The sequence below is a fragment of the Mya arenaria genome, chromosome 3, assembly GCF_026914265.1.
Source record: "Mya arenaria isolate MELC-2E11 chromosome 3, ASM2691426v1".
Taxonomy (NCBI): Eukaryota; Metazoa; Mollusca; class Bivalvia; order Myida; family Myidae; genus Mya; species Mya arenaria.
Window position 1 is genome coordinate 18,641,648 of NC_069124.1, and position 24,770 is coordinate 18,666,417.

At 34.3% G+C, this 24,770-nt stretch overlaps 1 protein-coding gene across 15 annotated transcripts in view; it reads right to left on the bottom strand.

Moving 5' to 3' along the window:
• LOC128227845 (C-Jun-amino-terminal kinase-interacting protein 4-like) overlaps positions 1 to 24,770 on the bottom strand; it is a 95,677-nt gene that overhangs the window by 21,607 nt on the left and 49,300 nt on the right. For all 15 annotated transcript variants that reach the window (XM_052938736.1, XM_052938741.1, XM_052938738.1 and 12 more), the window contains 7 exons: positions 23,313 to 23,541; positions 21,256 to 21,336; positions 20,597 to 20,664; positions 16,216 to 16,367; positions 12,337 to 12,508; positions 10,156 to 10,269; positions 8,611 to 8,796 (listed from right to left, as the gene is read on the bottom strand). In XM_052938736.1, the coding sequence (XP_052794696.1) occupies positions 8,611 to 8,796; positions 10,156 to 10,269; positions 12,337 to 12,508; positions 16,216 to 16,367; positions 20,597 to 20,664; positions 21,256 to 21,336; positions 23,313 to 23,541 (1,002 nt within the window). The remainder of the gene's footprint in view (positions 1 to 8,610; positions 8,797 to 10,155; positions 10,270 to 12,336; positions 12,509 to 16,215; positions 16,368 to 20,596; positions 20,665 to 21,255; positions 21,337 to 23,312; positions 23,542 to 24,770) is intronic.

Here is a 24,770-nt window from a genome sequence, read left to right on the forward strand (position 1 = left end):
TCAAGTTGATACCACTAATAGTTTAGGAGATATACCCCGGACAAGTGAAAATGGGACGCGGACGCCGCCGACGCCGCCGCAGACAAAAGTAACCCCTATATGTCGTCTTTTCAAGCGACACAAAAATTACGTTTAAATGCTTATATTCCAGTTGTCGTTGGTGATAGTTCATATTATACATAAACTTAATTTCAACATATTCATAAAATACAATAATTCAATCTCAACAAAGTTTAAAAGAAACCTATGCCAACATTAAATATGCAAGTTCCTTGAAGAAGTACGTAGATAGCTGATAGCTTATGAAAACTTTAGAATAAATTATAATCCTCAATCAAATTTGATTTGGAGCTGGCTTTTTTATTTCAACATTTAATACTACTCTTTGCAAACAAGCTTTGCATTTCAATATTTGATGCATTGATCAGGGCTTTCAGTCTGCCAAAATCTGACAAGTGAATTTCACATTTAGTGCAACATCTACAGCCCATCAATCGAGTTCAGGGATCGACTGAAGTCATCAGCAATTTGGCATATTCTTTGCCGTATCGCCATGAGCTAACTACATGCAGGCTCATTATAACCGCCCACCAAAGCATTGCTTTTACATCAACAAACAAATTAAGTCCTTAATAAACTTTAAATTTCGCTCATATAGATGGCATGGTTTCAAATATATTAGTGCCAAAAACTTTCTGTTTCCGCTTTGGGCGTAACAAATTGACTAGCTGTCTCTTCGTTACAAATTGACGTTCTGAATGTCATTTTATTAATACACTGACTCAGTTCATTAGTAAGAAGAAGGAAGTCAGATAGCTTAATAAGAAAGTTGTTAGTGTCCATTGCTTCCAATTTTGAAAATTGTTCTAAAAAAAACCCTGAAAATGAATAACATAACAATTACGGCAAATTATCTAAAGCAAAATTTTGTACACTTTTTGTCATTATTTGAGACGATGAATTTCAACCTTGTTTACTGTTTCTTTTTTTTTTTAATTTTCTTTATCAATACTTCTCAATTAACTTAGATATCTGCAAAAACAAAATAATTTCTTCTTTCATACAGCACGAACATCTTCAAACATGATTAACGGTCATCTAAATATTGTCAATATTTCCTTGGCTAACAATGTTCCTCTTTCGCATTTATAGGTCTTTTTTTTTCATCGAAATAATTAATAAAAATACAGGATGATGATGTCTGAATCTTGCCGCGAATCATTAAGGCTTTCGTGTCCGAAGATGCCCTGTGTCTCGTAAACACATAAGCTGCCATCACCATGGGAAGCGAAATAAAAAACATCAATACATTCGCTGGAACAGTGTCATCGGGGATAGAAACATTGTCCCAAGAGGTGGTTATCCTGCTATATAAGGCTATGAGGAAAAGAATGTTTGCTTTCAGTACTTTGTTAATCCCACGAAAATGCTTTTTTAATTGTAATGTTCACTTCAACTTTTACATAAATGAATACCAAAACAAATATTCATGCACCCTGGGACTATTTCAGGAGCATTTTCTGACATATCTAAGACCGATTTAAGGGAATTCTGACAACCACAATGTCATGCTAAGTGCAAATTTAAGGTTGTAATATCAATAACTGCAGGACGAAGTGAAGAACATATTTATGTTGCTGAGTCATATTATTTCTTTTAAATTTTATGAATCTTGTCATGCCATTTTTCATAATTATATTATCAAACTTGATATTTGTTACAATTTTTAGATTTTCGGAAAATATGTCATGGTTTAAAAAAACTTGTCAAATGTCAGTGTTTTTGATTGAAAAACAGAAGAGATGCTAAAAAATCAAATCAGACTGGCAAAACAGGTTGGAGTACTGGTAACTTTGCAAGGATCTCGACAGATTTGACAAGTTGTTTATTGCACTATGTTCTTTAAAGTGACAGATTAATATGGTATTTTAGCATGGTTGATAGAATTTTGAGTTTTTAAAAAAAAAATATAAGGCCAATTTGATATAATTATGAGTTTTTTTAAAAGAGCTTTAAATATCGGTAGATTTCGACAGCAAAGCGGTATGGCGAAAGAAGGGTCTCAAAATTGGTATATTTTACCTACCACCGGTAGAGTTCACATGTATGCCCAAAATAAAATTACTTTTTAACGTAAAATTGAAAAGCTAATGACAACAATACATTTAACAAATCATAAATTAAAACTTTTCAACATGGTTTAAAACATTTTTTTGACCTACTGACACAATTATACAAACAATAGTAGACTTTTTATATTAATATGCAATGATTCGGTATCAGAACATATCCGAAGATGTTGCTTTCATTAGAAAATATTCCCAATCGCCGAAAGGCTGTTAATTCATTGAAGGGATGGAAGTTGAGGTGTAAATATTGTGTTTTGAAATGTTGAACATAGTCTAGTATGGTGTATGATTGTGTGACATTTTTTTTGGTTAAAAGTCCATGTTAGTCAAAGACAAATAGTTATGTATACAATTATAAACTTATTACATTGTGATATACGATGTAAATATCGTGATATATCGCAATATGTTTTTTCCAACAATTTTTAATAAACCATCCCTAACAGAAGTGTAATGTTGTTTTCACCGCTGATATAAAAAAATAGGAAAAAAAGGCGAACTAAGTCATGCTAGCTAATCAGTAAATTATATTGGCATCATATCTTGTACGCAAGTTAATTAATTTTTCTGTACAGCTTGGGAATAGCTTAACAAGTTCATTTGTAGACAAATATTCTGTCTAACTAGACATAATGGATCATAATTCCACCTTATGATTGCCAAGTAACATGATAATGCTTTTAATTTAAAGGTGAAAATGATAGAAAAAATAATGCACCCAACAAACCAATTTTTTTCTTAGACTATATAGTAACGTTCATTTCCAGCAAGTGCAAATCGCCTTTTGGTGCATAATCAGCATGTATGGTGGTTGGGGTGTGGGGGTAATTCCACAAGCCCCTTACATAACTATTGGGACAATTATGGTATTAGAAAAAGAGATGGGTAGCCTGTAGAAGAACTGGTGAGTTCTTTTGTCAATGACACAACCACGATTAAAAAATGTTTGTAGTTTTCTGTCATTGTCATTTCTATTTAAAGAAATCCTCCCAGGGGAAACGATGTTGCCAAACCAGTCAACAGTTTTACACCCAACGAGAGATTTTGTTTGTGTACTTTGACGTCTTTATACAGGTTATATTATTCTACTGGTTATGTATTGAAGTGTGACACATTTTTTTTGAAAGATTTAGTAATAAGGCGGTCAAGAATTGTCTAGTGGTATAGGTGTCTGCCTCTCTCCCAAAAGGTTGTGGGTTAGATCCAAACCAGGGTGATAGTGGTTTAGTGGTAGATCTAGAGGTGTCCCATTTTCACCCAAGAGATTTTGGGTTCAATCCGCACCAGGGTAACTTCCTCATGGCTTCTAAAAATGGACACCAGTACTGGTGTCTACCCAAGATCCTGTAACCTTTCATAGGAAACAGACTGGAAAATAATTCTATAAGCTAACCTAGAACTCTGTTTAATTCAAGAGTGATTTAAATGGATTATAATTGAGTAAGATCAAACGTTGGAAAGAGACATAAACTGATTGTGTTCATCCTCATGTGATCAGTTATAAAGACTGAAGAAAGTTTTAGAAATGCCCAATAGACTCGTCAATTTCCATAACAAATGATTTTCAGGAGCACAAGTTACTATTTTCAACAATCAGTCTAGTCAGTTAGTTGAAGGCATAAATATTTAACTAAAACATCCTAGACACTGGAATTTCTTCCAATCAGCTAGTTCCAAGGTTGGCATTTAATTGAATTAAAAAAATGTTTATTTTCTTTATACTTATGAAGTAAAAGAATTAAAGTTATTGCTCCTGGTTTGTAAAATGCACTTCGTTTTTATAAATTACGAGATATAGTGTGGCAAATCATGAGGAATGTTAAAACAAAAATACCAAAAGCTGGAACCCTTCAGCAAATTTGATATATGCTCAAATATCGTCTTTGAAGACCACAGTTTTCATTAGCGTTTATAACGCGATTGAAAATTAATTATGGCTGTGCATCAGTGTAGTGTGATTGGTTGATTGACATTCTCATGTGATGTTATCAATGTATCCTTAACAGGTCAACATATCAACCACTTTTGTTAAAGTCCCGTTGGCCGTGAGAACAAGCCGGCTGTTTTCTAATTTTTCTTGTCTTTACCGGCATGGGTTCGAACCCCACTAAAATCAAACTTTTAACTTTTTTAAGCTATAACTGTATTGTTTTCTGCAATTTCAATATCATGGAATAAAATAATGATAAAATAGGTGTTTTCAGATGCATTACTAGGAAAACTAATTTTTGGTCCAAAAACATGAGCGAGTCACTTTAAAGGTCATAAAATAGCATATAATTATGAAATGCTAAAATCTTCATTAACTAAAATATTTGTAAACATGTATTAATTGTTTGGAGACCTAACCAATTTCATCAGATTGAATTAATAAAAGCATTATTCAAATGTTAGAGCTCTATCCAAATCATTTGTAGAGCTCTCCAAGAGTTCATCTCCAAATCAGGTCAATTTAAAAGCTTTTAATGATTTAGATAAGAATGATTATTAAATCAATGGATTTGAAGCACTCTCTTTATTCAATTAGTGTGTGCAACAAACTGCTACCAATAATTATATAATAATAGCCACAAACCATTAAAGAGCTTTATCTAAATCATATGAAGAGCTCATCGAAAATTGATTCAAAGAGGTCTTTTAATTATTTTATGACTTGTATTATCCAGTTAAATCAAATATTCTAGTTAATGCGGCTTTATGTTACATTCAAGTATGTAGTTATAACTATGCAGATCTTGTTTGAAACCTTTGCTTTTCTAATGATTTAAACATATCCAGGCTGTGATGTTTAACTAACGAATAAATTCCCTTGGCACTTTTCTTATAATTTCCTCTTGCAAGACTAATGGGAAAATCACATTTGCATGCAAAAAAACAATTTCACCTTGCAATAATTTCAAGATAATTACCTAGAAGATCACAACAGGACTTATTTTTTCCCAGCCAATTTTAGCAGGGTTGATAACAACCTGGAAATCCTATTACTAAAAATTCTGAAAAAAATAGATAATAGTACGAGGAGTTCAAGACAAAAGCTGTGTAAAAGGGCTAAAAATAGGCTTTTTATTGTTTTCGAAATGTCAAGCAAAAAAATAAACCTAACAAAGTAGAAAAGTCATAAAGCTTTCAATAAAACTTGAATTTTATCTCCCTTGTTTAGAGTGTAAGACGTGGCCTGCCATTAATGTTTCGCTGATGTTCTGATGATGTACTACTGTTCTTAGCAATGTGATACAGTTGTGTTGCCATACTAATACGATCCCAAAAAATCGCCAAATTTGTGCTTTGGTATAGCGTAACAATTTGGCTAGGTGTGATGGGCCCTTAACACTTGTCAAGACATAATGTTGTCGATCAGAAGTACCTGTATAGTTGTAGAACCCATGCTATTTTACTCTACAGAATATACCGTTGAAAAATATGCTACCGAAACTTGTTAATGTATGAATATTCATAATCAGCCATAGCTCTTGCCTATTTAGGTATTGCTTGAGTTGTCCATTTCAGGTATCCAGTCAAACGCCCAGGTTTCATCTCATTAATTATTCATGAGTACTGTATGGGATTTCTGCAGGCAATTTGCGCATAGTATTCAAAAGAGTAATACTTAATAAATATAGACTGGTTACCCAGGCAATGTGGGTTGTGGCGGATAATATAGACTGGTTACCCAGGCAATGTGGGTTGTGGCGGATAATATAGACTGGTTACCCAGGCAATGTGGGTTGTGGCGGATAATGGTCTAGTGGAGGGATGTGAAATGGGGTCCCGAGTGACAGTGCTATACACTGGAATGTTAAGAACCAGGGTAGCTCTAATCAAGGTTACATTCTGTCTATAAACTATGCTCCAAAAACCTAAAATGACATACAATCTTATTGGAGCAATGATGCCATATGGGCAAGGCCCGTGAGTGCGAGTATAAATGAGCTTACACACACACAGGCAAATTAAGTGGCATTGTTCTGAGTACCAGAAAAGTTATATATATAGGTACAGTTATTTCATCACAGAATCAATGTTCCAACAGAAGTTGATTTCATTATTGTTATTACAATGATTTTTTATTTATCATCATCTGGCAATAAACTGAAGGTACAAGTATATCATTAATTGTAAAATTTTGTCAGTTTGGTTAAATATGTGAGAAAAATTATCTCTCCTGCCGCATTAACTTGAAAATTACACTTCTTACGTACTTGACATTATCTCTTATAAGCACAACCAAATTTGTCTCGCTGAATAGACAGGGGGGCCTGATCTCGCATTCAAATGTTATTGACCAGTGGTCAATTCTAGGAGTGATTGCGACAATTTTCTAAATTACATTATATAAAGATGCAGATAGAAGCCTTTTGCTTTCTCCTCTTGAATTGAACCATTATCTGCCAATAGAAGTTTTCGCGCAGTTCTTCACAGATTCCACAGACTTTGTCGGAAACGCTGTCCATTTTATGTCCAATTTACATCCTCCGCAAACTATGTTTGCTTGTCCAATAACGCTTAATGTCTTTGTGATCTATTAATTTGTGACCGAATTCTCTTCATAGTTGCAAAAAGAGATTTGCTTCTTTCCCAGTCAAGGCAGATTTCGTAAAAGAATAGATAATTTTTCACCTTCAAAAGACGTTATGGTTTGCAACTTTTATAATAAATATTCCCAAATAATAGTTATTGTGAAATTTATAGTCTGGCCGTGATTGTTTATTACAGCAAAATTAAATAATAAAACTTACTATTTGCGTGTGAATGTTTCAATACAAGCCAGCAAACATGAGCAAACTGCTGTATAACCCACTAAATAAGAGCAATTCATGATAAAACAAACAACAACAAGGTAAACACTTTTCAATTTACATGTATATTAACATTCGATGATTCGCAATACGAACAATTATCGGAAGATGTTGCGTTAATCAGAAAATATTCACAATTGTCGTAAGGCAGTTCATTTAAGGAATAGAAGTTGAGGTGTAAGTATTAAAGAATAATATCGTATTGCTTAAGTTATTTCTTATGTTTTGATTTACTTCATATTGCATAAGCCTTTCCTAATATAATGTCTATCATTAATCCCATTCTGGAAGGTATCATCAATCTCATACAAACGAAGCACTCTACATTTATTCCTAAATGCCCGCCCCAATATTGCGAAGCACTCTACATTTATTCCAAAATGCCCGCACCAATGTGCAATATTGAATTATAGTTGCGCTATAAACAGATATGTTGGCAATGTCATTGGTGTAGAGATGAGCTTTGATGAACACTAAACGACCTTGTCGTTCAAACAAGCTGAATAATTGACAAGTTCTTGCATACACTAAACAGATGATTTTCTTTACTAATGAGGTATACAGCTTGTTCCTGGTATGTCTGTGTAATCTTTACTGTCTGGCCAAGATCCTCAATATAAGACCCAGTGTAATAGGCCAGAAAAAATACCTTTCAGATTCTCATTACATTTTATTTAATGTACTCAGAATTATGTTTTTTAAAGTCGAGATAACAATCTTAAAGTATGTTCCTTTCGTCTTACATATTAAATTTTTCATCAAATCATTTTTTAATCAATTAATGTATTTGAGTCTATTAAACAGTAGTTGAAAATTTTCCTCTAAAAAATATATAAATATTCATCCACAGAAATATTTTCTGAAAGTCCAGATGATAATCTCAAAATAACGTTCTTTTTGCCTATAAATATATTATTTTTAAATCTAAAGTTAAAAACACAAAAATGCAAACTAAATATTTACAAGAAGTTCTTTGAAAAAACAAATTATCAGGAAATACTCAAGGTAATTGTTAGCTGACATGTGTACTGAATAAATAATGAGGGATTAAAATACATTCAATAATGTCTGTTTGAATGGATTGTTAAGGGCAAAAAAGGAGGCTAAGGCCAAGGCTAATTTTCAATTAAGTTACATTCAATCTTATTGAATAAATTGCTGGGAGTATAGCTATTAAATGGAAGAAAATAGCTTGGGAATGGAAACAAATTAATTTCCAATACGTAAGAAACCCTTACAAATATAATTTTCTAAAGGATTTAATTTTAATTCTGAAAAATTGTCACAAGCTTTGAGGCACTATCTCTCTGTTTAACTTCATTTTAATATTTCTCAAATAGCTGAGGTAAACACGATCATGTAATCATTAAAAGGCTTGATGCTATTTCAGACAAATTTCGTATCAGGCACAGTTTCTCTTCTGTGATTGTATGTATTATGATACCAAATCCTATAAATGAATCTACTTATTATTACTATTACTAAGGAAATTGAACTCCCTTATTGACTACTTACCAAGCAATTAACTACGTGTATAAATTAGGAAAATTAACGATTTGTTGCAAAGTTTGATGTTGTACAACTAAAACCATACTGTCAGACGGAATACAACAAAAGATGAATGGAATGAAACCACATATTAGACATACACAGGGTCCTTTACAGACATAGTGTACGAGTCTTACCGGGAACAGCCACAAAGAACTTGACAGCGTCTCTATGTCCGTGGAATGAGAGCTGGGCCTGGGCCATGGTGCAGTAGGGAATGAACGAGGCTGGCGTTACACTGTCCGTCTTAGAGTCGGTGTACACGCGTACCAACCCACCGGGACGATGCATCGATGAACCCATGGATACCGCTTGCTTGTTGTCTAAAGTGAAATAATCTTATTATATAGTGTTTTTTTGGACCAATTGGGGCTGAAGTTCAGTCCCTTGATTCCCATTGCTTAAACATATGCTTTAATCCTCAAAATAAAAATAATATTTCCAATTTGTGTTTGGAATACAAATATAATTATTTCATTAAACATGGACCTTCAAACAATTTTGATATGAAAGAACTCGTGTTTTCCTACAAAAAGAAATTGCATCACATTCTTTCATCTTTTTTCCTTTATTTTTTGAAGTACTTTTGATCATTTCTAGAAAAAATTGGAAATCCCAATTTTAGATGCATTATTCCAAACAAGAAAGGCCCCAGCACCAGTTTGAAAAAAACACTGTTATAAACGAAATAATTATCTTTTTGACTGGACTTGCTACACATTTTTGTTTTATCAATGTAAACATGTTAATCAATAGCCAAGCAAATATCTTGATATTTAGTGACAGAATTATCGATTTAATAATAACAAGAAACTTAAATATACTGAAAATGCTAATGACAACAACGTAGACACCAAGGCTATATGACAGTACAAATATACCATTACTTTTATGTCTTCGAAAATACCCAGACAGTATTAGATTTAATAATACTGTCATCATAAAATACCTGAAGTGTCTGATGCTCAAATAATCTTGTTCGTTTATGAAGCCATTGGGAATAATATTAAATTTTGATGCCTTTTGATCCCATATTTGAAAAGGTCATGCTTCCTAATAACTTGTATATTAAATATATGAGTACATGACCGAAAACACATTATGGACACAGATATGACAATTTAAATTTTTGTTCTTTACTTCAACTGAAATTGGATATCAAATAGCCTTTATTGCTTTTTCAAGGCTAAAAAGAGATTGTTTGTTACATTTTTTTTTGGGGGGGGGGTAAATTTACATTTTCTCTCTCTTCTCGTTAAACCCTTTTAAATGATACCAAAATAATGTTGGGTACCAAGGATCATGTTTATGAACAATCTCAAATCTAATCCCAGGCTCAACATAGCAATTCTTCATTTCATTTTAAATTTTCTTCTAGCAAATCATTGGTCAATTTTATTTCTATTTCAAAGATTTATTTTTATTCAAATTTCATAAACGGATGAAATTAATTAGAAAAGTAATTTAATAAAAGTTCTCCCAGAGTCAGTCAAGATTCTGACTTTGGACTTTTCATAATCATGGACCCTGGGATCCGAAATTCACATAAAATCGGATAGTTTAATGCAAAGACTCAATTACTGCTCTATAAATAAACTTATTGAGTTATCACATGAGGTCGTTAATAAACCCCATATAAAAGTCACTTTGACTGGTCTATTTTAGAAACTCGGTCAACTCACTCTCGGAGAGTGGCACGGAAATAATCACGCCGTTTCCTGTTCCGATCCAGAGACGGTTACACGACACCAACATTGACGTTATCCGTACAAACGAGAAGCCCAATTTTCCAGTTCCTGAAAAGTATCAAGTCACATGTATACATTACAAGATAGCCTTTCTTAATAATCCTCTTTCACATTAAACAACATTACTTTAAAGGGGAACCTAATATTTATTAAATATAAATTTACTTTTATAAATTTACTTTTTTTGCTGATTAATTTGGACTAAACCACGAAAATTGTAAACATAATTCAGATTTTTCATTTTATAGATCTCTCAATTTATGATTCCATGACTATCATTTGCATGAAATATGGGGCACGAAAATTACAATGCAGTATGGGAGAATATAGTCTATTAATAGTATTAGCAATCAAAGAATGTTGGCTTTATCTTCCCGCGGGTTTTTCCATTTTCAATGCATAAATAACAAGTGAGGCTGGAATAGTTTTACTTCTACCTTCCATGATAGACTGGTTCAAATGTATATCATCCATACAGGGTTAAATGCAATTTTACTCAAGAACCATACATACCATATTTCTGAGAGGCTTCCCGGGGGATTTAGGTCTGAATTCCAGGGGATTTTGATATTACACCAGGGGATTTTTGCAGCGAAATTTAGTGCAATATCTACATTTATGATATAATAATAAATACAGAAACACATTCTAATTACAGTAATTTATGGGCCAAGTCATCATGGAATTTTGTACTCATTATATTATGGATGCTTTCCACTGTCAACCTTGAGATGGTTTAAAAAAAATAAAAAAATCCAGGGGATATGGATTCCCAGGCGGTAGACAAGGGGATTGGTCAGAATTCCGGGGGATTTTTCCCCCTGCTGGGAGATATGGCACGTATGTCAAGAACCCTTCCAGACACAAAAAGTCTAATAAAGAGACAAGAAATTGACCACAATATTTTTAAGGGAATCTGGAATCAAACTACATTGTGTGCCTTTAGTGTGTTTGACCCTCTTAGCAATTGCTATAAATATTAAGTGAAATGGACACATCCTTTTCATGACAATGAGAGCACTTATTTTGGTCCTGGGACAATCTGATGTACATTTATATTTATGCAATTAAGCTTCTATATTTGGAAACGATTTTAGGATTGTCTACCAAATTGTGTTAATTTTCTGCTTTCCGATGGAAATTCAAACTAAAGGTTTAGTAGGAGCTGAATTAAAAGCTGAGCTACATTTATATTGTTTTTCGAGTAATATGGTCCAATCTTAAGTAATTTTAGTTAACCAAATTAAAAGGGCCTGGAGTGTGGCAGACACTTTGCTTACAGCCCCAGCCTCTGTTTCATCCTACCAATTCACCTGATTAGAAATAATGACAGCTGGATACTGATTTATGAAATATAAATGTTATCAGATTTGAAAAATAATGCCATCTCATTAGATAAAAAAAAAAATCAAAAAAAAATCACTCAATTGATATAAATGAAATGAATCTTTGAAACCTATTTTTAAATTATACAGACAGAACTGATGTGAGCATTTGCTATAAAATGAGAAACAGAAATAGGAAAACACAGTTTCAATCAGTGGATTTCCAAAAAGGTGCAATTCTGCACTAAAACAATTTACCAGAGTTCATAAAAAATTCATTAGTCTTCTGCCTTGGTGATTTTTCCTACACATCTGAACTCTTCACCGTTTGTTCCAAAGCTTCCACTCAAGATCAATCAATATTCCCTAAATAAAACAAAAGCGCTGCAGAGCGGACACCATTGGTTGTCTGTTTTTGATCAGTTGAAGAAGGGGCATACGGTAATTCAATACATATTAAAGCCAGACTTATGGGCCTTGTTGTAAAACTTCATATTGTCTCTAGCAACATTCCGATGATAATACTGACTACAAAAGCACCAAGGCTTTCACAATACTTCATTATTATTCTAAAAAAAAAAAAATGCTAAAAATCAAAAATCTGCATATTAAATGTGGGTCAATTTCTTGCTCTTCAACATGAATATTAATGTTTTCAGGGAGAAGAAGAATAATTTTAATTCTACACAAACTTATCGGCTCAACTTTTTGATATGTTGATGACATTGAAACATAGGTTATGTCCTTTTCTAAGTCAGATTTAACGCAGTATGCAATTTGCTGCTCTTACCAAGCATCTTGCTGACATATGGTTCGATATCCACGTCCTGTAGATGCTGGTACGTGTAGGCGTGGTACAGACGCAAGGTGCTATCAAGGCGTATCGAGACCCACACCCCGTCACCAACCCATGCCAACTGACGCACCTGACTCTCCTTTCGTGGGTGGGCATCAAAACTCTTCTGCAAAGGGAGATAATGATGAAAGGCAAGATAACTATATAGCAGATTCTTATGCTTGTCTGTTTTTTTTTCTTTGGCAATAAAATGCAAAACCAGCCTTCTGTTTCATGAAAGATCTTAGTCATAAAGTGATATTGTCAAATACCCTTTGATATATATTTGTGTGAATAAAACATTGCCAGTATTACCGTAGTTGAAGTTGAAAACGGTCAGTTGAATTTTTCTATCAATTTGATGTCTCCTGTGACGATCCTACTTTTTTGAGGATACGACAAAGACCCTAAAAATAACAAGCCCAAGCCCCTTCACCCTTAGATGGGTATCAAAAATCTTATGTCAATAGAAAGACAATATTTAAATCACAATCATAGTCACACAAACATTGCTATTTCAAGGAACGACTATCAAAAATAAATGCTTCTGTAAAGGCAATAGATCCCTTTATCATAATGAATTCAGATACTACCATTAGCAAATGAACTTAGTGTTTTAAGTTTTTGAAGCATTCAATGATTATGGCTTTTAATCAGCACTAATCCAGCCAGTGAATTTTAGATCAAGTGGCACATCTATTGACTGTCTATCGACTTCACACATCAAAGAAACCTTAACTGTCGCCATCAGCAATTTGGCGTATACTTCTATGTATCATGTGGAACAAACTACTTTGGTACTGCCGTATTATTTCATGCATAGGACGCACTTTTTTACCCCCAATTCTCGTCTTAAAAATTGCCTGCGTCCTTTCTATGCTATTATAATTTCATCTGTTTTTTTTCCAAGTCCATTTCAGGTCGAAAATATCGGACCGGGGAAGAACGCGGTAATGGTAAGTATCTGTACTGCGTCACCGAAGAGAAAAACTGACATAGGTAAAATCACGCAAGTTAACACACGCAGAAATATATTGAATGTTTACTTTAAAATGATTTATTGAGAAATAAATTGAAAACAAACATGAGTGTTTACTTTTTTACAAAAGGGACGCTACTCACAAAAACTCGATGTGAGTCAGCATTTAACTGGATTGAGTTATAACGGCAACGGAAAATCGGGAAAGGAGGTAATATCAATTAATCGTTGTTCATGATTTTAATGTTTCGATATTTTACAAAACATTTTGTTGTATGTTACTGTTTTAAAAAATTAATGAAGGAATGTGCATAACGCAAAGTAGCATTATTGTCACTATCAAATCTTTTCAAATGTGCGAAGGTGTGAAAAACACCCGCTGTCTATCATTAGAAAAACATCAATAGAACAAACTATTGCGATGGTAATACCGTATGGTTGTTTGTTCGCACTTTACCCGTCATGCCTTCCGCTGGCAAGGGTAATTACCGACACGCATTAATTATGCCTGACATGCTTTATTCCGCGGAGCGACAAGCCTTATCAAAACAATCATCAGTTTTGACGATACACAGTTTTGCAACGGTTGCAACGGTTGACTGTCATTCAGAAGGCATGTCGAAACTATTGCAACGGTTGCAACGGTTGACTGTCAGTCAGAAGGCATGTCGGGACTATTACAGCATTTGTATAAGTCTTATAATATGCGTGAATGTTCTCAAAATGTCAAGACTTATATCATTGTTGTGTACACTAAATTACCGAAATATGAAGATAATTATCGAAATACACAAGACAGTTATCGCAATATGCCTTATATACATTTTTGTTTTACTTCAATATATGTTATAAATACTTTACCAACCTCAATTTTTCGGCTCCGATTTTGACATTTTTCCGCTGGGTCCTATCTTATATATTAAGGGTTTTTACCCGTTTTTTTTTTCAACTATTTTTTTGCCTGCGTCCTATCTATGCTAGCGTCCTATACATGATATAATACGGTAAATGGGATTGCAACCATGCTTTGTTTAAAGTGACACTTTTATTCACAATCAATACATACACATACATATCAATTTATCAAACATAAATTTTGAGTGATGAACCCTAAACTACTTACTAAATAATGCATTTATAGAAAATCTGAATTACTGATAACAACATAATAACCGTGTATTTAATAGCTGGAAACGCAAAAATATTAAATGATTGGTGAATGCTAAAATATTTACTGCGATCTACTATCGCCTCATTAGGTTTCAGGCATACCGTGTTTTCTGCACATTTCTTTCAAATAAAACTGGGTTTCCTTCATAAGCACCATTGTTTTCCACATTTGTTCATCCTTTTTGGTATATTAGAACAGTTATATTAAATGTGTAAAATCTTATTTGGGAGTAATAGAACATCTTTAACTGATTGATGAGCCTCATTATTTGTCAACTGTAGTAACATAATCTTAATCAATGTAAATGTTTGGCTTTAAAAATTGTAACAAACCATATTTTTTAAAAGCATAGCTCTTAACAAGCACAATAGTCATTTTACATGTGCATTTTTCAAGGGTTTGGGCTTACTTTGACCTCGTATGAAAATGACCATTGAATTTTACCATTAACAAAAAAACATATGTCCAATTTGGCGCTATTATCATCTTCCCTAAATGTCTCGACAATTCTGTACAGTTTATGTTTTCTTGAAACAGATTATATCCTCGTTGGGCTGCAAACCAATATTAGAAAATGGTACTGGCCCAACTCAAACTGGCAGCCGGGGGTTTTTATCATACAGTTTAGGTATGAATTATGCATGAGAAGCTATTTTTGTAGGTCCCTAGAGCCAGAAAACCATGCAAGGCTGTCTCCAAGAAATAAATTCCACTGAATTTGTCATACTGTTGATTTAGTGAAATAGGAAATGTTTAAATCAAGAAAATGTCTAAATATACTTTTTAAATAGTGCTTTCATAAAATATAATGCAATGTTCTAGTTTAAAGCCATCTTCAATAGAAACAGCATTTATATTCTACAATAGGGTTTAAATGTTACTCTTAATGAACATTTATTACTTCATTAGAAGATGAATCAAAGCACTGATAGTGCTGAGGGACAGTACTGCTGAATGCTGGCAACATAATTAATGAACATTTATTACTTCATTAGAAGATGAAAAACAAGATCACAGCAAGTGGATACCAGAATTCAGGGCCATGCTACACACATTCATATGCCTCACTGGTAACATGTGAATACCATCTTTTTTTCTATGAAAAACAGACAAGCTACAAATGAGGAATAACTTTCAATAAAACTGAAAACTTGACAAGGAGATGAATAACAAGAGTGATGCAGAATGAACCCCAATGCTCTTTTTTTCTTTAATTTTTAGTCAAACAAGAAGCCAAACTTGATGAGTCATTTAAGCCAGGGTTACGGGCCTTGCTGCACAAATGTATATTGTCTCTGGCAACATGAATACCAAGTTTCTTTTGAATATCTTGAACTGTTTTGGAGCTATGGCCAAGGTTACAGGTTTTGCACAATGACACTGACAACATATACACTAAGGCTATTATTGTAATACAGTTGAAACTTGTTGGCTCTTTCTCCCAGGGACTAGCCGAAACTCTTCGAGTCTCCTGAATATCAAGCAAAGTGTTAATTCTTAGATGGAGTTAAAAAAATCCGTCGTTAACATCGAGTTGGAGCCAACAAGGTAATCGAGTCGAGCTATATAGAGCCTGCGGGTTTCGACTGTACCACAACTTTGCTTTCATTGTAAAACAGAGGCGCTAAAAATTGTTTGCTGCAAGAAGATACATTAGTTCATAAAAGTTTATTTAAAAACATACCGCTATTGACATGTTCTGTGGATCAACAACGTGGACCTTGTTTCTGTATCCACACCAGACATGCTTGTTCGCGATCACAGTCATACACCGGATGGAGTGGTGGGGCTTGCCAAGGTCCAGCAGGTGGTAGTTTTCCAGGTCCCACTGACCAGCTGGGGTGGAACAGAGAGGATAGTGAGTGCATTTGTACAAGGATAGTTGGTGTTTGACTAGGCCTTAGATAGCCACAGAACTCGGAATATATTCATGGCAAGGTCTTTGATCATGTTTCAAATTTGCTAGCTATATACAATCTCTGATATATAACAGTCATTAGTATGACTTATAAGATCAATTTAAGGGGCCAGTTGTTGGGCTAATAATGTCATTGGAGGGGGTAGGGATCTTATTATACATGAAAACATGTCTGATTGTTCACAACTTTGTTAAAGTTAACAACGGGATAAAAGACAATGTTGTTAATTTTTAAAAGTTATATTAAAACTAGAGATTGCTTTTTTGAAAAAGCGCATGTCTCCCCCATTGTGTGGTCGTAGGTGAGAAATAATCAATGATGGACATGAAATTTGTACTTCCTCCCTACCAAGTTTGGTGAACCTAGGTCAAACCATTCTCAAGATATTGAGCGGAAATGTTTTTTACATTGGGGGTCGCCGCGACCTTGACCTTTGACCTAGTGACCCCAAAAACAATAGGGATCTTCTACAAATCATGACCAACCTCCCTACCAAGTTTGGTGAACCTAGGTCAAACCGTTCTCAAGATTTTGAGCAGAAATGTTTTTTATATTGGGGGTCGCCGCGACCTTGACCTTTGACCTAGTGACCCCAAAAACAATAGGGATCCTCTACACCTCACGACCAACCTCCCTACCAAGTTTGGTGAACCTAGGTCAAACCGTTCTCAAGATTTTGAGCAGAAATGTTTTTTATATTGGGGGTCGCCGCGACCTTGACCTTTGACCTAGTGACCCCAAAAACAATAGGGATCCTCTACACCTCACGACCAACCTCCCTACCAAGTTTGGTGATCCTAGGTCATGCGGTTTTCCAGTTATCGATCGGAAACGAACAAAGCATTCTCCTGATATTGCACGGAAATATTTTTTTACATTAGAGGTCACAGCGACGTTGACCTTTGACCTTGTGACCCCCCAAAATATAGGAGTTTTCTAAACCTCATGATCAACCTCCCTACCAAGTTTGGTGAACCTAGGTCAAACCATTCTCAAGATATTGAGCGGAAATGTTTTTTTACATTGGGGGTCGCCGCGACCTTGACCTTTGACCTAGTGACCCCAAAAACAATAGGGATCTTCTACACCTCATGACCAACCTCCCTACCAAGTTTGGTGAACCTAGGTCAAACCGTTCTCAAGATATTGAGCGGAAACGTTTTTTACATTGGGGGTCGCCGCGACCTTGACCTTTGACCTAGTGACCCCAAAAACAATAGGGATCTTCTACACCTCATGACCAACCTCCCTACCAAGTTTGGTGAACCTAGGTCAAACCGTTCTCAAGATTTTGAGCAGAAATGTTTTTTACATTGGGGGTCGCCGCGACCTTGACCTTTGACCTAGTGACCCCAAAAACAATAGGGATCCTCTACACATCACGACCAACCTCCCTACCAAGTTTGGTGATCCTAGGTCATGCGGTTTTCCAGTTATCGATCGGAAACGAAGTGTGACGTACGGACTGACGGACTACCGGACTGACGGACAGGGCAAAAACAATATGTCTCCCCCAGAGAGGGGGAGACATAATAAAACAAGTGCAGCTGAAACAGATGTCTCAACTCTTGTGAGCAATTCTGCAAATCATAAGTGTTTCAGTGAAACATACAGAGCAATATTGATTTGAAAGTTAACAAAGATGACGTTAATAACGTTGTTAACTTTAACAAAGTTCTGAACAATCGGCCCATTGTCTCTTCAAAGTTTCATGTGACCTTCAAATTGGTCCCAAAACCAGACCACCGTGTACGAAAACATTTTGCTCTGGAGACCTTTTCCTTATCAGAACAATGGTAGTTCTACATAATAAAAGTATGAGTAAATGATCAAAATGTCCTCATTATGGCTTAAAGACAGGAAGAAATTAAAATGCTATATCAAGTTCTTTAATATCTTCCTTGTGGCAGCTGCTATATTTATACTTTCATGGCTTCACATATAAAGAATAGAAATAAAATTGTTTTGAAAGCTACTCATTGAAATCTCCCCAAGTATATGCAATAAACATAAAACATTGCCTACGTTTTCCAAGAAAAACAACTTAATGCAGAGAAATGACATTTATGAACTCAGCTAGGCACTTTACGAGACATTTTATAAGTATTTCAAACTGTGTCCACATAAACTAAAGGTAGTGGAATTAATTACTGTAACTATTTTCTTTTCAGACATTCAATAACAATTCAAGGACAAAATTGAACAAGAGCAGGAAGGAGTGAAGGCCACTGCTAGTCTGTTTTATTCAGTGAAAATAAGGTGTGGGTGGGGGTAGGGGGTGGAAACCTCAAAATTGATAAAAGCCAGAGTTATGGGCCTTTATATACATGGGCACATTGTAGGGCACTGATAACATGTGTACTAGGTTTCATGCGAATATCATGTCTTGAATAGTTTTTGAGTAACTGCCAAGGTTAAAGCTTGTGCACGACGCCAGTACTGACAATAACATACCAGCTATGACCATACCACAATTTTTTTTCTGTGAAAAACAGGCCCCCATTTCTCGAAACATATGAAGTCCTTTATGACAGGGTCAAGCTCAGCACACCTTTTTTTTTCATTTGGTAGAAATTGTGTAATATTCGCATTTAATTGAGTTTTGAGGCTTTAATAAGATATGATATTTGTGATATATCAGATGAAATACTTTTTATTTTGTAAAATCATATTTAAGTGAGTAATGTTGCTACAGTCAAACCTGGTTAAACGGTCACCTGCTTTAAATGGCCACCTGCCTTAACGGGCCACTCCAAATCCCACCCGTACGTTTTTACTATATAATGTACGTGCATTAAGCGGCCAACTGTCTAACGCGGCCACGGCCACTAATTTTTGTCCCCATGAAGCCATATAAACACTAATTAGCGGCCACTAATCCCTTGTCACTGACACTTCCGCTTATAAACTTTTCCAATACACAGCTTTAATTGCGTATAGAAGTTTACAGAAAAGAACGACAGCCTCGGGTATCTCCGTCATCCAATGAAAATGAATATTGCATCACACGATTGCCATGCGTGTTTACTCATCGAGAAATCATGTTTATAACACGTCGGCGAATGTTTTGATCAGAATTGACACAATTAATGACACAATTAATAAGAAAAATAAATAATTACGAAGTTATTTATTAAATACCGACAAAAAACATTGGTTATGATGAAATCACAGTTTGCATTGTCATTCTAAGGCCTGAAACGAGTTACGATTTTTATTCACTTTAATATTATTTTTCAAAGTGCATGGATTTAAATTTCTATGAACAGATATTTACAATGCATTGTTCTTGATAAACGTTGATTATGGCTGGAAATAAGACTAATCGAAAGTGTTTGACTCTAAAAGAATGTTTCGAGTGTATAAAGTTATTAGAAAACGGCCGTAATGCAAGAAGTGTTCCCAAGGAATTTGACTGCGAAAGATCGGAAAAAGTTAACGAAAATGTGTATGTACATGTAGTTGTGTAAATGTGTAGACTGATAGACTGATCTGTGGTGTGTTTTGTTTATGCTTTGCATCAACATTTATATACTGTACGGACTACTTTAAAAAATGAACTCAAACATGTGTACGTGCATGTAGTTGTGTACATATGTAGACTGATATTTGGTGTGTTTTGTTTATGCCTTGTATCGACATTTAACTAATGTATTTTATTTATAAATTTGAAATAAAGTTATTTTATCTATACAAATGTATTTGTATTCAACCTTCTTTGATAATATTGATACAGATATAACTGATTGTGGTGTGAGGTGGTGGTTAAGATACATATTCCATCTCTGAATATAGCTAAAGTGGCGGAAATTTCAAACCTGTATTAAGTGGCCACCTGTCTTAAGCAGCCACTTTGATCATTTCCCATGGGTGGCCACTTAATACAGGTTTGACTGTATATGAAATAAGATACTCAAGCAATTAACGCTGAAGATTTTTTGAGAAAATGAAACCAGATAAGCTACAAATGAAGATTATGAAGATTAATTGTTAATAAAACTGAAAACTGAAGTCATTGGACTATCTTTGAGCTTGTGCCCAACTTTAGGAGCATTGGACTTCAAAGACTCACTGTAATGTTGAACCTTGAGCGTTCATAAGATAGGGTCATAGTTTTAATGACTAATCTGATGCGTTGTGAGTTACCTGGGTGTCTGTGGAATATTGCAACTGTCCCATCAGCCAACGCAACCAGAACACGGCCTTTCACATGGCTGAAGAGATAAACAATAGAAAATAACATGGATGCAAATATAACATATTTTCATTATTTATAATTTCATATCAAATTTGTTTCTATTCATAGTACTAATATTTTAGATCTACAGCATTTTGAGTTTGAGATTGAAGTAATATTAAACTTTAAACAAATTTAACTGCAGTGTAACCTGACTCTTACACAATCAAGCTCTCATGTTTTAAAATTCAAAATCAAATACTTATCCTAATTGTAAGAGTAAATTTATATAAAAAATAAAAAATATATTGACAGAAACTAGTACTAAATTTTTCAAAAACATTGTGGACCATTTTAATCAAGAAAACAAAGCATGATCGTTTATAAGTTTTTAAAACAATACAGTTTATCTTCAAACAATAAACAGTACTGCGATCATGCAATATTTTTCACCATTTTTACAACTTACACAATATTGAGATTAGAGTCCCTCAACTTAACGGAGTGCAGACCACGCCAAATTTTTCTGCAATCATTTTTACTACTTACACAATATTGAGAAGGGTCCCCCAATTTTACCACGTGCAGACCACGCCAATTATTTCTGTCACCATTTTAAACTACTTACACAATATTGAGAATAGAGTCCCTCAGTTTTACGGAGTGCAGACATCTTCTCCACTGTGACACAGATGAGTGAACATACAGGCTGAAACAGACCAATGGGAATGAAGGTAACATCTAAAACAAGAACACCACAATCAGATACCAAAGCAGTTCCATTTTTTTCTCTGTACATCAAGGGCCGTTACTTTACAAATATTTTCAAGGGCCTTAAAATAACTATGTGTAATAATTATAATTTTACATGCATATTGTCACTGTGAATAAGTTTTATATGAAAAACTTGGGTGGCATTGAATATGGCCACGGTTTTTGCTAAACACTGCTGTCACCTTTACCCTCACGCAAATTAGCTTTGAATATACCAGGACTGGTTTTCATAAAGCATCTGTAGTAATTTCCTAACTTAAGTATCTCATTCGTCATATGATACCGAAACTTAATAGTTTATGAAACACATTAATTTTATTGACCTTATTGAAAATCAAAATGTTAAAAACATTTAGTCTTACACATTTATTTATTTGACTAGAAACATTTTAAGAAATTGATTTAAGTTAGGAAATGAGTTAATACGGTTTATGAATACGGCCTCTGAACATTATTCTTTGAGAATAGCCAAGCGAAAATGCTTTGCTTTCACTGGCATAACTAAGACTTTTTTCAGAGGTAAGATAGATTAAGTTCAAATTTTCTTTAAGATGAAGTTACAACTTAGCAGTAAGCTAGGGAATGTATTATTAAACAAATCGTTTGAATCATAGTTTGTTTTTTAGTCCAAAAGGTCACTGCCAACAACTTTAGTTATGGATGGCCTTAGTTTATATTATAAACTAGCTTATGAAACACTTATAGATAGTTTTCATCAACCAACATTTAAATATTAAAAATAGTCAATTCATTGAATTATGTAATGGATTTTTCCTTTACGAGATGTTTAGTTTATACTAGACAGCTAAAAGCTGAAAGAAGATATGTATATTTTCTCAAGTCTGTTTCCTGGGCAGAAACCAGTACTGTGTACTTTTCTGAGAGGCCATGAGAAAGTACCCCTGGTGGTGATCGAACCCACAACCTATTGAGTGAGAGGCTGCGAGACACTTATACTCTCACTCTCATTCTCCCAGAAGTTATATGTAGTATCTAATTTAATGGATCAAATCAAGTAAATGGTTTTCAAAACCGTTACATGTTTCTCATATATTTTCAAGTGCAATATTAGTGCTTCTGGCAATGAGGCTAAAAAAAGCAAAATAAATTTAGAAATTGAACTGGGAATTAAGATTTCATTAATTTCAATTGAAATCTGTTATTTTATTTATAGCCACTTTCACATATACAAAAACATGAAAGCGATATTGAAATACAAAACCTAAAACCCTCATTATTCATTCAAGTTCAAACAGAAAACACAATTTTCAGAAATTGTGAATAAATGTAAATTAGCACACTGTTATGATCCATCTGCTCAAAGTGCAAATTACTGATACTGGTACCAAAAAAGAACTTATTGAAGAAATATCTCTATAACACTAATGATAATATGCAAAACATCCTTTCCATATATAGAATATCTGCTCATTGAAAATGATAGAAGTAGTTCAGAAAACATCAAGATAAATTAGCAGTGGTGAGAATAGAAAAAAAAGGAAAAATCCCTGAACTTCACGCTGAAGGTCGAGGGGATTTCAGGGTTTGAAGCATCTTGAGAGCCTAAGATTGCATCCATACATATCTGTACCATTTGTTATGAGTAGAAAAAAGAGGAGAAAAAAACAACAAATTGTTTGGGGCTTTTTGGCTAGGAGATAAAAAAAATATATTCAGAAATCCGCAATTTGAATCATGTAAGTTTAAACAATTCAGAGCTGATTTTGAAACAGAATTTGACCATCAGCACAGACATTTTTGCATTGCCTCAAAGAAAAATTCAGCTAAAACTTAAAGTAACTAAATGGGGGTGTGACATGTTATTAACCTATAGATGTAATGGAAGCCAGTTGATTTAAAAACAAATTTGTAACAACTAATAATCATATTAAGATATGTGCTAAACCACACCTGCCACTCTGTGCTCCTAGCCACATGGTGGGCAGAACGCTGCCCATCTTTTCCACCTCCTCCGCCTGAAGATCATTTCCTGATGCAAGGGAGTTAATTCCGTCCTTGACCAATCCAGAGGGGTCTTTTAGAAGCCTGTGACTGGTTCTACCAGAGAGGTCAGGAGTTGCTGCCCCTGAATTGACTGGTTCACCTTTCGCCTTGAACACTGTTGGCTGAGATGATTCCCCTGCAAACATATAGAACAGCTCAACATCTTTGTGTACAATTTTAAGTAACTGTGGTCTAGGTACATTATTATAATTTTTGTACAGTTGATTGGTAACATATTGCAAATGTTCCCTATTCAATTAGTTTGCAAATTTGAACCTCAGATGGCAAAATATTAGTTTACCAATTTTTTAAGATCATTAAATGTCTGGGGTTTCCTTCTTGGTTTTTTTTCTTCTTCAAAATATCACATTTCTTTTCAAATTAAAATCTTACGTAAAACCTTAAATCAGGAATAGCATTACAAATAATTGACAAACTAAAAAAAACTCAAATGGTGGAACAACTTCAAGAAAAAACCTGTATGGGAAAAAGGCTGCAAATTAATGTATAGTAGTAACAAAATACAGTCAATGTGAAAATATATGGTCAGTCTGGCAACCCAAAACAACATTTTACCATATTTAGGCCTCAATAATAATATCTCTCTAAATAGTCTCAGACGTTAGAGTAAAAAATTAACTTTTACTCAATTTATTGAGGAAATAATGCAACTAATATTACACAGGCTTATTTCAAATAGTGCAAGACAGTTTTGTTACTCAATAAATAAATAGAAGGCATAACAGCATCTTGTAATATTAGTCCTCAAATTTAGTTTCCACAGGATAATTATCATAATAATATTATTCAAGGCAGGCATTACTGAAACAGTTTTAACTCCAATGCAGATTTTTTAATTGAATTCATGAAGTCTTGTAATATGTAAACATGCAATATGAATGTTTCCATGGTAATTTAAATGAATTCCGAAAAGATATAATGACTCCCAGCATGCAACCTACTACTAATTCAGCCAGCAAATGACAGAATTTCACCATGAGAAACCAACTTTGACAACAATTTTGTCTATTTTAAGTTTTCTGGAATTGAAGTCATAAATCAAGTCCAATTTTCCCAAGAAAATGCAAATTGCCAGCATAAAGCACCGACTTGTTTTCTTCAACTGCCCTATGCAAGTTAAATTGCACAGATAAAGACTGATCATGCATTATTCAGCCTGTCAAATGCCAGGGCTACTGGGAAATTCGTTGGCGTCCGAAATCCAAGACGCCCAATAATAGCAATCTGAAGAAAACTGTGATGCATAAAGTGGCGTGTTCCAATGGGCACTTAGTTTGCGTGCAACTACGAGACAGTTTATGATTTAAGTCAAGAACGGATAAGTCAATGTTTTGAGACCCTGCA